The 9,431-nt window shown below is 63.9% G+C and overlaps 3 protein-coding genes across 3 annotated transcripts; 2 read left to right on the top strand and 1 right to left on the bottom strand.

The window, feature by feature from the left end:
• Nucleotides 1–1,108: 1,108 nt before the first annotated feature.
• EMIHUDRAFT_444937 (putative peroxisomal multifunctional beta-oxidation protein) lies at nt 1,109–3,385 on the top strand. Its single transcript, XM_005771623.1, has 6 exons — nt 1,109–1,246; nt 2,229–2,602; nt 2,698–2,814; nt 2,885–3,000; nt 3,044–3,090; nt 3,150–3,385. Coding segments are annotated over exons 1-6 (828 nt in total). The 5' UTR covers nt 1,109–1,245; the 3' UTR covers nt 3,323–3,385.
• Nucleotides 3,386–3,552: 167 nt separating this feature from the next.
• Nucleotides 3,553–4,300, bottom strand: EMIHUDRAFT_369559 (hypothetical protein). The gene has a single exon (XM_005771622.1). It carries the CDS (start codon nt 4,286–4,288, stop codon nt 3,629–3,631), a length of 660 nt encoding a protein of 219 aa, XP_005771679.1. The 5' UTR covers nt 4,289–4,300; the 3' UTR covers nt 3,553–3,628.
• Nucleotides 4,301–8,487: 4,187 nt separating this feature from the next.
• On the top strand, nt 8,488–9,147 carry EMIHUDRAFT_243078 (hypothetical protein; the record flags this gene model as incomplete). The annotated part of the gene is made up of 1 exon (XM_005771621.1): nt 8,488–9,147. The coding sequence occupies one exon, from the start codon at nt 8,488–8,490 to the stop codon at nt 9,145–9,147; it is 660 nt and encodes a 219-aa protein (XP_005771678.1).
• Nucleotides 9,148–9,431: the final 284 nt, after the last annotated feature.

The following is a 9,431-nucleotide window of genomic DNA, read 5'->3' as shown; positions in this document are numbered from 1 at the left end:
TCACAGACGCTGAGGTCGCGCCATTCTCGCAGAGGCATTCAAGCAGGTCGGCGCCAAAGAGTTCTTCCCACCCGGAGCCATCGTTGCAAAGGTCTCCGAAATCTCCGCCGCCGTCGCCGCACTTCGGCGGGCAGGTTCCGTCGATGGCGTCGTCAACAGCAGCGCACGCGGAGCACGGGAAGCAGTTCATTGCGGTATCGCAGTAGTTGTCGTCGCTGCAATCCGAGTGCGATGAGCAACCTCCGCCGCCGTCGCCGCACTTCGACGGGCACGTGCCGTCGATAGCGTCGTCAAAAGAAGCGCACGCGGAGCACGGGAAGCACTGCTGCGCGGTATCGCAGTAATTGTCGTCGCTGCAATCCGAGTGCGATGAGCAAGCTTCAAACGCCCTGGACGACACACTTGTCTGGGCAGACGCATGTTTCACCGCCACGAGGGCCCTCGCCAACTGCTGTGGGACGAGGGCGTCAGCCGACTCGGTGAGGCCAAGCACGACGAGAGCCGTGGCAAAGATCATCTTTCCCTCCTGCAGGAACGCAGAGGCGTGTGGCGACGGCGACAGCGGCGGCAGCCGGCAAGCGGGCAGTGTAAGGGCGGAGATGCAAGACGATCGTGTGGGGTGGAGTTGGTGTGGAATGGTGCTGGCGAGCGGGCGGGCGGGCGGGCGATCGGCACCATCTGTTTTGGCACCATCAAAGCTCAAGAGGTCGCCACGAGAAACGCCTGCGAGGCGCGGCGCCAGACAAGCGTAACAGAAATTGGTTTGTGGGGCGAGGTTCTTCAAATCGCCACTTCAGGGAGAGGTCCAGTGAGTCCTCGGAGCGACAGGCGAGGGTGGCGCTTCACAAGGCCGCCTGCTTTCCTTGTAGTGGCGCAGTCAGAGGGGCTCAGCGCCGAAATGTACACGTTCGTGCACAAAGGAAGAAGCAATAAAATGCAATGAGAGACACGCCCTTGAATAAAGGTAGAACCAATCAAAGCCCGCCGGTCCTCTTTATGCGTCGACCATCCTGGAAGAGTGAGATTCTTGAAGACCAACAAGAAATCGCGACGCTCACAGTGATTTTTGGGCTCGGCAGCTTGTTAGTTAGCCCTCAGCCGAAGCTGGGGCCGGTCCCGTAGCCGAGAGAGCCCGTGCCGATGAGTTCGACGCGGTCGGGGGGCCTTGCGGAGAGGCCAGCGAGTTGGCGATCGCTGTACTTCAAGGGGGTCATCAAGTGAGACTGGCTGACAAGCCAGAGGTCGATACTCTGGACGACCCATAGGATGCCACGAATGCCTGAAGGAGAGGGAGGCGAGGCCAGAGGCAGGCTCAGCTGCACTCGGGTGATCTCGCTTTGGTGGCTGAAGGACCCGATGGTCCTGTCACATTCGCGTTCCGAGTCGTGGGGGTAGAAGAATTCGTGTGTCTCGCGCCTTGCGGGGGGGGAGCGGAAAGGAGGAACCTCTTCCCAAGAGCACCACTCTTGGAGCGCCGCCACTACCAAGCCCTTGTCGGCCAGGCTCTTGCGCCGTTCGTCGTCCACCCCCAGGCCGGAGGACGACTGCGCAGGTCCTTGCACCGCGTGCAAGCGCACGCGGCCACACTTCGACGCGTCCAAGTAAACGCGACCGTCCTCCTCCTCATCCTCGTCGTCGTCTCCGTTCCACTCCTCATCCGAGCTGTCGTCCGGCGCCGCCACCTTGAGGCGGTCCGGCATCGCGGCGCGGCTCTCGCGACGCGCCATGATGCGAGCGGCCGGTGTATCCAGCTCCTCTCCGGCCTCGCCGCTCATCATTCAGCTGGGGTCGAAGGGTGAAACGGATGAGCACGCTCTTTTCGGCGCCCTTTTTCCTTAAACCGGACCCTTTTCTCTTACCCCCATTCCTCTTCTCCCTTTTTTCTTGCTCGCACTCGCCAAGAATTTTATAACAAAACTCCCTCGCACGACACTGGGCACGGGACGCGCCAGGCACTAACACTTGAACCAAGAATTCTTAAAAGAAAAACGTCGGCAGGACACCTACCGAGGTGCTTACACAGGGGCAAGCGATGCCAGCCTCCTCCGACTCGAGCTCTACATCGGAGGTCGCCAGCGCCACGGTGAGCTACAACCGTCGAGACCTCATCGTCTACGCGCTCGGAGTCGGCTGCACTGACCTGCGGCACGTGTACGAGGGTGCCGACGAATTTGCCGCCTTCCCGCTCTTTCCGGCGGTGCTGCTGCACAAGGGCACCTCCTTCGACGTGGTCGACTTTCCGTCGCCAACCCTGCTCCGCCTCGCGTCGTCCGGACTGGCGCTGCCCGGAGCGCGTGCGCTGCTGGACGCCGAGAGGTACATCGAGCGTGTCCGGGACGTCCCATCGGCCGAGGGCGCACACACGCTCACGTACCAGTCCCGCCTGCTCGGCGTCGTCCCGAAGCGGAACGGTGCTCTCATACACACCGCCGGCGAGCTGTTTGACGGCGGAGGCGCTCTGCTCTACCGCATGCGCGCCTCCGCCTACGCTCTCGGCGCCACCAGCGTGGCCGCCTCCGGCTGTGAGCCGTCGGCGCCGCCGACACCGCCGCCGCCGCGGGCGTGCGATGCGTCTCACACCGAGTGCGTCGGCGCGCAGCAGGCGCATACCGCACACAAACACCACCACCCAGACCCACGCCCATGCCCCTCTGACATGCCCCACGCCGTGCTGACATGCATGTGCCTCACCATTAGGCGCGGCTCTACCGCCTCAGCGGCGACTACAATCCGCTGCACGTCGACCCGGCCGCCGCGCGCGCACAGGGATTCGAGTCGCCAATCCTGCACGGCTTGTGCACGCTCGGCTACGCGGTGCGAGTGTGCGGTCCCGCGCCACTGCGGTGAATCTATGTCGACATGAGCGCGCTCCTCGGGGGGATAGGTGCGAGCGGTGCTGCTCCTCTGCGCGCGCGGCGACGCGGCCCGCTTCAGGCCACACACACACACACACACACACACCACACCGGAAACTTGCACTTGCAATGCCGTGGGGCTCCTGTAGCACGTGGAGACTCATTTGGCGTTTCCTTACTCGCTTCAGGGCGGTGCGCGCACGCTTCGTCGGCACCGTTTCGCCAGGCAGCTCTCGTGTGTGCTCCGCTTGTGGGCCACGAACCTACTCGGAACTTTCTCGGAATCGACTGTAGGCGACGTCGTGCGCACTCGCGTGTGGGCCGAAGGGCGGCGGGTGGTCTTTGTGGCGGAGGCCAAGGGCGGGGAGGAGCAGGAGGGCGCGTCCAGGATGGTCATCGGCAACGCGTACGTTGAGCTCGACAGGGACGCGGAGCTGGCCGTGCCAAGGCCAGTGGCCAGACTCTGATCCGTTACGGTTGGTACATGGTATGCTGTTAGTACTCTCACGAAGAAGAACGGAAATGAAAACGTCTCCTAGAGCGCCGTGGCGCACACTCCCCCACTAGCACTGGGCCGCCAGTGGCACGCTGCGGCGCTATATCTGTGGCAGCGCCGGTGCGCAGTCCGCAGAGCGCGGGGACATGTCAGAAAAGACGTGCCCCGCCGACCGGCGAGAAAACACATTGTGTAGAACATCCCTCTAGCCAACTCGCTATGAAAAAATGGCATGCCGCGACACAAAACGCACAGACACAGATCGAATATTAAACATTTAGGCCGGCGACTGCTCCTCCGCGCCGGCGCCCGCCGCACCGGCGAGGAAGAGTCCGAGGCAGCTCTCAGAGCTTGACTCGAGGACCTCTGGCGCCTCGTCGTCCTCCTCCTCCGCCATTGCCCACTGCGCCTGCTCTATTGCCTCCATCCGCTCCTTCTCCAGCCTCGCCCACTGCGCCTGCTCGATCCGTTCCATCCGCTCCATCCGCTCTCTCGCCGCCGCCGCGCTCTCGGTCGGAGGCGCCGGTGGTGCCTCCGACACTGGCTCGGCCGGCGCCGCCTCTGCCTCCACCCCGGACCCGCTGCACCGTTTCGCCTCCGACTCAGACGTGACCTGGGAGCTTCGAGAGCTGCCCTCGGAGCACGAGCTCTGGCGAACGGATCCCCAACCGGCCACCGCGAGCCGCCACCGCCGACTCACTCTGCCGTGGCTCGACCTGCGCGAGCGTTGTGATGACCGACGCTGCTGCTGCACTCGCAGGCTCTCCTCGAAGGACCGGCGCTGCTGCTGCTGCGCCAGGTCAAAGGACCGGCGCTGCTGCCGTTGCGCCCGCTGAACCGAAATGTCTCCCGTGGAGAGTCGCTCGCGCTCAAAGGAGGAGCGTCGCTGCGGCTGCCGACACGTGAGGTCGCCCGCACACAGCGGCTCCTCGACCATGAGGGCGCGAAGGCGGCGAACAAGCCAGGCCATAAGGGCGACTTCACACTCGACGGGCGACTTCGGTGGAAGGCAAGCGCGGCGGCAAGTGCAACATCGAGTCACGCTGCGCAAAAGAATTTTGCTGGGGTCGATCATCCGTGCGGGAGAGAAGAGGGTATAGAACGTCCGCGCTTGCCATCTCACGAGTAACATATACCTGTAAAGAATCACGACGACCTTCCTAAGAAACATGAGTCGCAGACGACAGCGCGAGACGGGCGATTCAGGACCGCTGTCTTTCGGACTCCGTCAGCGAGCCATGCGCTCGGGCGGGGGCGGCGCGGGTCCGAACCGGTTCGCCTGCGCGGCGAGAATGAAGCTCGAGCCGTCGGTGGGCGAGAAGGCGCAGGTGCACTGGTTGTAGACCGCGGCCTTGAGCCTCTCGTACATCGGGGTAAGCTGCACGCCGCCGGCCTCGCCTGGCGGGGGGGCGGGGTGGCCCGCTCTCATGTACATCTCTCTTCTCTTTCTGCCCTCTTCTCTCTCTGCTCTCCCCCCCCCCCCCCCCCCTGGGGCTCTCTTCTCTTCTCCTCTCCTCTCTCCTCACCCTCGGGCCGCCGCGCGACCCGCTGCACCCAATACTGGTACGTCACGGCCGAGGAGGGGTCGAAGGGCGTCGCAAACGAGACGCGCATGAGCGTCTCGCCGGAAAGCCACGAGCCTGCGCGGGCCGCGCGCGCTCAGAGCCTCTCTCTCTCTCTCTCTCTCTCTCTCTCTCTCTCTCTCTCTCTCTCTCTCTCTCTCTCTCTCTCTCTCTCTCTCTCTCTCTCTCTCTCCCTCTCTCTCCCCCCCTCTCTCTCCCCCCCTCTCTCTCCCCCCCTCTCTCTCCCTCTCCCTCTCCCCCCCCCCTCTCCTTGTCAGCCTCACTCTCCCTGTCAGCCTCTCTCCGTCTCCTCCCGTCCCGTCCCGCCTCGCCTCGTCCAACCCCGGCACTCTGCCATCTCTCGGCAAGTCTCGCTCCATGCAGCACCTTCCGGCAGCGGTGCGCCGTCCGCGCCGACGACCACGTCGCCCTCCTGGGCACGCAGAGATCGGGTCGTGACTCTACGGCGTCTCATCTGCAGCGTGTCGCGCCCCCGCGCTCGAGATCCTGCAGCACGTAGATCCAGTTGGCTCCCTTTATCTGGTCGCCTGCCGAGAGACAGAGACTCGGGTGCTGGACGTGCAGCGGGCGAGGGCGGAGAGCAAGGGCAAGCGGCGAGCGGGGCGAGGGCGCACCGGAGGCGACAATCATGATCCAGCGCCCCGACGGCGACACCTGCAGGCGCCACCTCGGTGTGTGTGCTTCTCTGTTGTGTGTGTGCGTGTGTGTGTGTGCGTGTGTGTGTGTGTGTGTGTGTGTGTGTGTGTGTGTGTGTGTGTGTGTGTGTGTGTGTGTGTGTGTGTGTGTGTGTGTGTGTGTGTGTGTGTGTGTGTGTGTGTGTGTGTGTGTGTGTGTGTGTGTGTGACCCGTCTGTGCGGTCCCGTCTGTGCGGTCGCGTGTGCGAGTCTCCGGCTGACGGTAGGGAGGGCGACACCTCGAACGTGTGCCTGCCTCCCGTCACGCAGTCCCACCAAAAGGTGAGCCAGACGCCGCCTACTACTGGGAGGCGTCGCCGCGTCGCGGACGTGTGCCGGCGGCCTCGCGTGTGGGGGGAACACGAGCGCGACGCCGGTGCTGCAGCTGTCGACGGTCCAGTTGTACCCGGCCGTCTTGAAGAACAGCGAGTCCGAGAACCACTCTGCATCCTGCAGGGTCAGCAGGCCCTCGCCTGCGACGTTGTCCTCCATCCACCTTGTGACAGGCAGTTGGACGCGTCATGGACGTGTCGATGACATCGCCTTGCAACCCAGCGGCGCGACCCACCAGACGCCATCGTAGGCGGTCCGGCGCGTTGTCGAAGCGCGCTCGAGCATTCTTCCGAAGGCCGCCTCCGGCTTTGTGATCCGAAAGCTGTCCGTGGGGCAGCAGCAAGGCATGTCAAAGGCGGCGCGGCAGCAGGGACCGACGCACAGGCAGCTAGAGTTGATCACACAGCGCACGAGCCTCGCGGAGCAGCTCGAGCCGATCTGCGGCGGGTTGTAAACGGGCTTCCAGCCGGCCGCCTTGAGCTCGAACGCTGCCCACTCCTCGGGTGTCACCATGGCGGTGTTCATCACGGTGTGCCGATGTGAGGCGTCGCTCAGCGAGCGGCGGCGCGGCCTTCAGGGGGAATCATCTGTCACGCGTCCACCCATACCGCGCCTGATCCTTCTTCCTCGCCTCTTTCAAGTTGTAAAATTCTATTCACAGCCTTGTGATTGAGAAGAAAAGACGTCCTATGGCGCTGTGCGCTGGTCTGTGAGAGGTTCACACGGCGCAATCGCAGAGCAGGTTGTGAATGAGCTTGCCTGTGGCGGGGGTGGGCGGGTGCACGGAGCTAAGTGCCTCGCCACTCTCGCAGGAGTCGCTTAGATCCTCGCGGACAACGCCCTCTCGGGGCTCATCGACGAACTCTACTTTGAGGATCACGTCGTCGACAGCCCCATGGTGGAAAAGGGCTGGGACATCACGCTTCGGGAACCACACAACCGCCGGGCGAAGCCGCGGCTGCTGAGCGAGAGCTATCGGCTGTTCCAACTGCTGCGCATGCGGGGGATCAGAGCGCACTCGTGGGTTTAATGTTGATCGGGGGACGAAGCTGTTGAGCGCTGTCAGAGCGGTGTTTCGACACCATATCGTTCAAGAGTTTTTGATAAAATTGCGAACTCACATGCGATGTATCTACGCGAGACCCTCGTACCTCAGGAGCTTCTGCCAGCCGCGTCCAGTAATTTCGACGGCCTGCTTGTGCATCGTGATGCGTCTTGGACTCTCGGTCACGCGCCGCCTCGTGTGGAAGTGTAGTGGAAGTGAAGCAGTAGGCCTCCACGCGCCGTACCCATGTGCCGGTCGCCGCTGTTGGATGCTGCAGATACCATAGGGTGCCGGTGCAAGAATGGTAGAACGCTGGGCGTGGAGCAACCTTGCCTCTGTCGTCCCTCCTCTTGCTCGGGACAAGCTGAGCACAAGTTCTTGAAGGACTGTGCACAGGACGCGCGTCTTCTCTATGCTCGAGCCTAAGCCTGATAGTGACTGCCGTGGTGCCCCTCGCGATCGGTTCGTCCACAGGCCGCGCCTGTAAATGGTCTGGAAGACTTCTGCGTTTGATGTCCCATTTGCCACGACTCCGAAAGGAAGCACCGTGCTGCCCGCGCGCCGCGGCGGCCCGTTGTTCACCAGGCAGAGCATCGTCACCACCAACATTCTTCGGCGAGCGATGGGGGCCACACCCGTACCACACCCGCGACCGACCACCGTGAGCGTGACGCGCCCGACGCCAGCACGCCACCTCGACACCTAGAAGATGTTGCGGATTACCGTTCCTCGTCTCATCAGAGCATGCAATGTGCCTTGATTGTACTTTGTACTTTTCTCTGCGGCACCGGCTTGGTGACCGTGGATCGGGCGGTGCGGGATGGCAGGCGCCGCCCGTGCCTTGGGCGCTCCCCCCCCCCTCGGTGCTCCCCCCCCCCTTGACACACGACCCGTCATTTGGTGTGTCACCTGATGGTTTTGGGGCGCAGGCTGCGACTCCTGTGCTGCCTGCTGCGCTCCCGCCAGCGGATGACGGCGACCTCCTTGGCAGCCTGTTTGGCGCCATTGAGGCTCGCGCGCAGGCGGGCCTGGTTGTGAGATCCTCACGGAGCGGCGCACCGATGGGCTGGACGCGCGCCATCGTGAGCGAGTGCGTGAACTCCTCGCCAGAGGCTGGCGAGTGGGCGGCCGACGCGCGTGTGGAGCTTGGCTAGCCGGAACCAAGAGACCACCTTGGAGCACTTGGAGTGCAGTGAGTAACCGCACACACATCCATCCAGGGCCGGGGAGCTAAGAAGCGCACCCAGCGGGCCGGATGATTGGCATCGGGTTGCGGGCAAGAGAGCCCTAGCCCTGGGGGTGCGCGTTCGCAGGGCAAGGGCCGTAAAGTAAACACGGGGCTCCGAGGGTTGGCTCCGTGGACCGTGCAGCACTTGGAGTGCAGTCGGCAGCCTCACATTTGCGATTTTTTTGTTTGCGACGCTCGCAACCTCCCGGCCCCCGGGCCCCCGGCGTTTTGGTAGGAAGGGCAGAAGCGGCGGTTTGTGTTTCATTCAAAGAAATGGCAGTCGCCTTCTCTCTCACAAAGGCCTTTTTCGAATGGTTCTCCGCCTCCGATGGCGTCGCCGCGCTGCACAAGAAGCACATCGAGGGCGACGTGGCCCTGCACATGCTCAAGGGCACGCCGATGGCGGCTGCTCCGGATTCGCTCAAGCTCGATTTCGCACGCAGCGGCGCCGGCCAAGCGGTCGCCAACTTCATGAAGGCGGAGCAGCAGCACATTGGCGGCTGGAAAGTGGATCGCATCGTCGAGGCGGCTGGTTCGGAGTTCAACGCGGTCTGCTGGCGGCAGCGGCTCCTCGAGGAGGTGGCCTCGTCGCAGGTTGTCCTCTTTTCGTTTGTCGACTGCCCGTGGTGCCTCCTCGCCAAGGAGCGGCTCGCCGCCATCGAGGGGAATGAGGCGTGGCTGCCGGCAGGCAGCGTGCGCACGATTGAGCTTGAGGCGCGCGGGAGGGATGGCAAGGCGCTGCGCGCGGCCATAGCCGCCGCGACCGGGAGGACGTCCATGCCCTCTGTCTGGGTCGGCGGGCGGTGCGTCGGCGGCTTCACCGACGGGGACATGCCCTCGGGGGAGCCGGGGCTCTGCCTGGCCGCCTCACCCGGCTTTGAGGCGCTGGAGGCGAGCGGCCGCCTGCCGAGCCTGCTCGGCCACGAAACGTAGCGGCCGGCCGTGTGTGATATTACATCGAGGTTTTTTGGCAATTACGGGGTAAAAGGGGCTAAAACCGAGATAGCTCTCCGACAGGCACGACACACACACACAGCGAGGTAACGTACCGTAGTCCGTACGGACTGGGGGCGCGTGCCCCGTGCCGCGCGCGTGCGCGTGCAAAACCAATGGCAATGCCGCTCTCCCCGCCGCATCCCGCAGCCCCACAAGCGCCGCATGTCGGCTTCCCTGCTCGCTGCTTGTACGTTGTAGCTGAGGCCGCTGCTCTCCGTGCT

Source organism: Emiliania huxleyi (assembly GCF_000372725.1).
Source record: "Emiliania huxleyi CCMP1516 unplaced genomic scaffold EMIHUscaffold_377, whole genome shotgun sequence".
Lineage (NCBI taxonomy): Eukaryota > Haptophyta > Isochrysidales > Noelaerhabdaceae > Emiliania > Emiliania huxleyi.
This window is presented reverse-complemented; position numbering and strand designations above follow the sequence as displayed.

Excerpts from the sequence above, each read along its gene's own strand:
- EMIHUDRAFT_444937 (XM_005771623.1), top strand. Across the intron at positions 2,603-2,697 it reads AGTGCGTCGGCGCGCAGCAG|GCGCGGCTCTACCGCCTCAG; the intron begins GCGCATACCGCA and ends CCTCACCATTAG. Across the intron at positions 3,091-3,149 it reads CGTTTCGCCAGGCAGCTCTC|GCGACGTCGTGCGCACTCGC; the intron begins GTGTGTGCTCCG and ends AATCGACTGTAG.
- EMIHUDRAFT_369559 (XM_005771622.1), bottom strand. The coding sequence starts at position 4,288 with ATGGTCGAGGAGCCGCTGTGTGCGGGCGACCTCACGTGTCGGCAGCCG.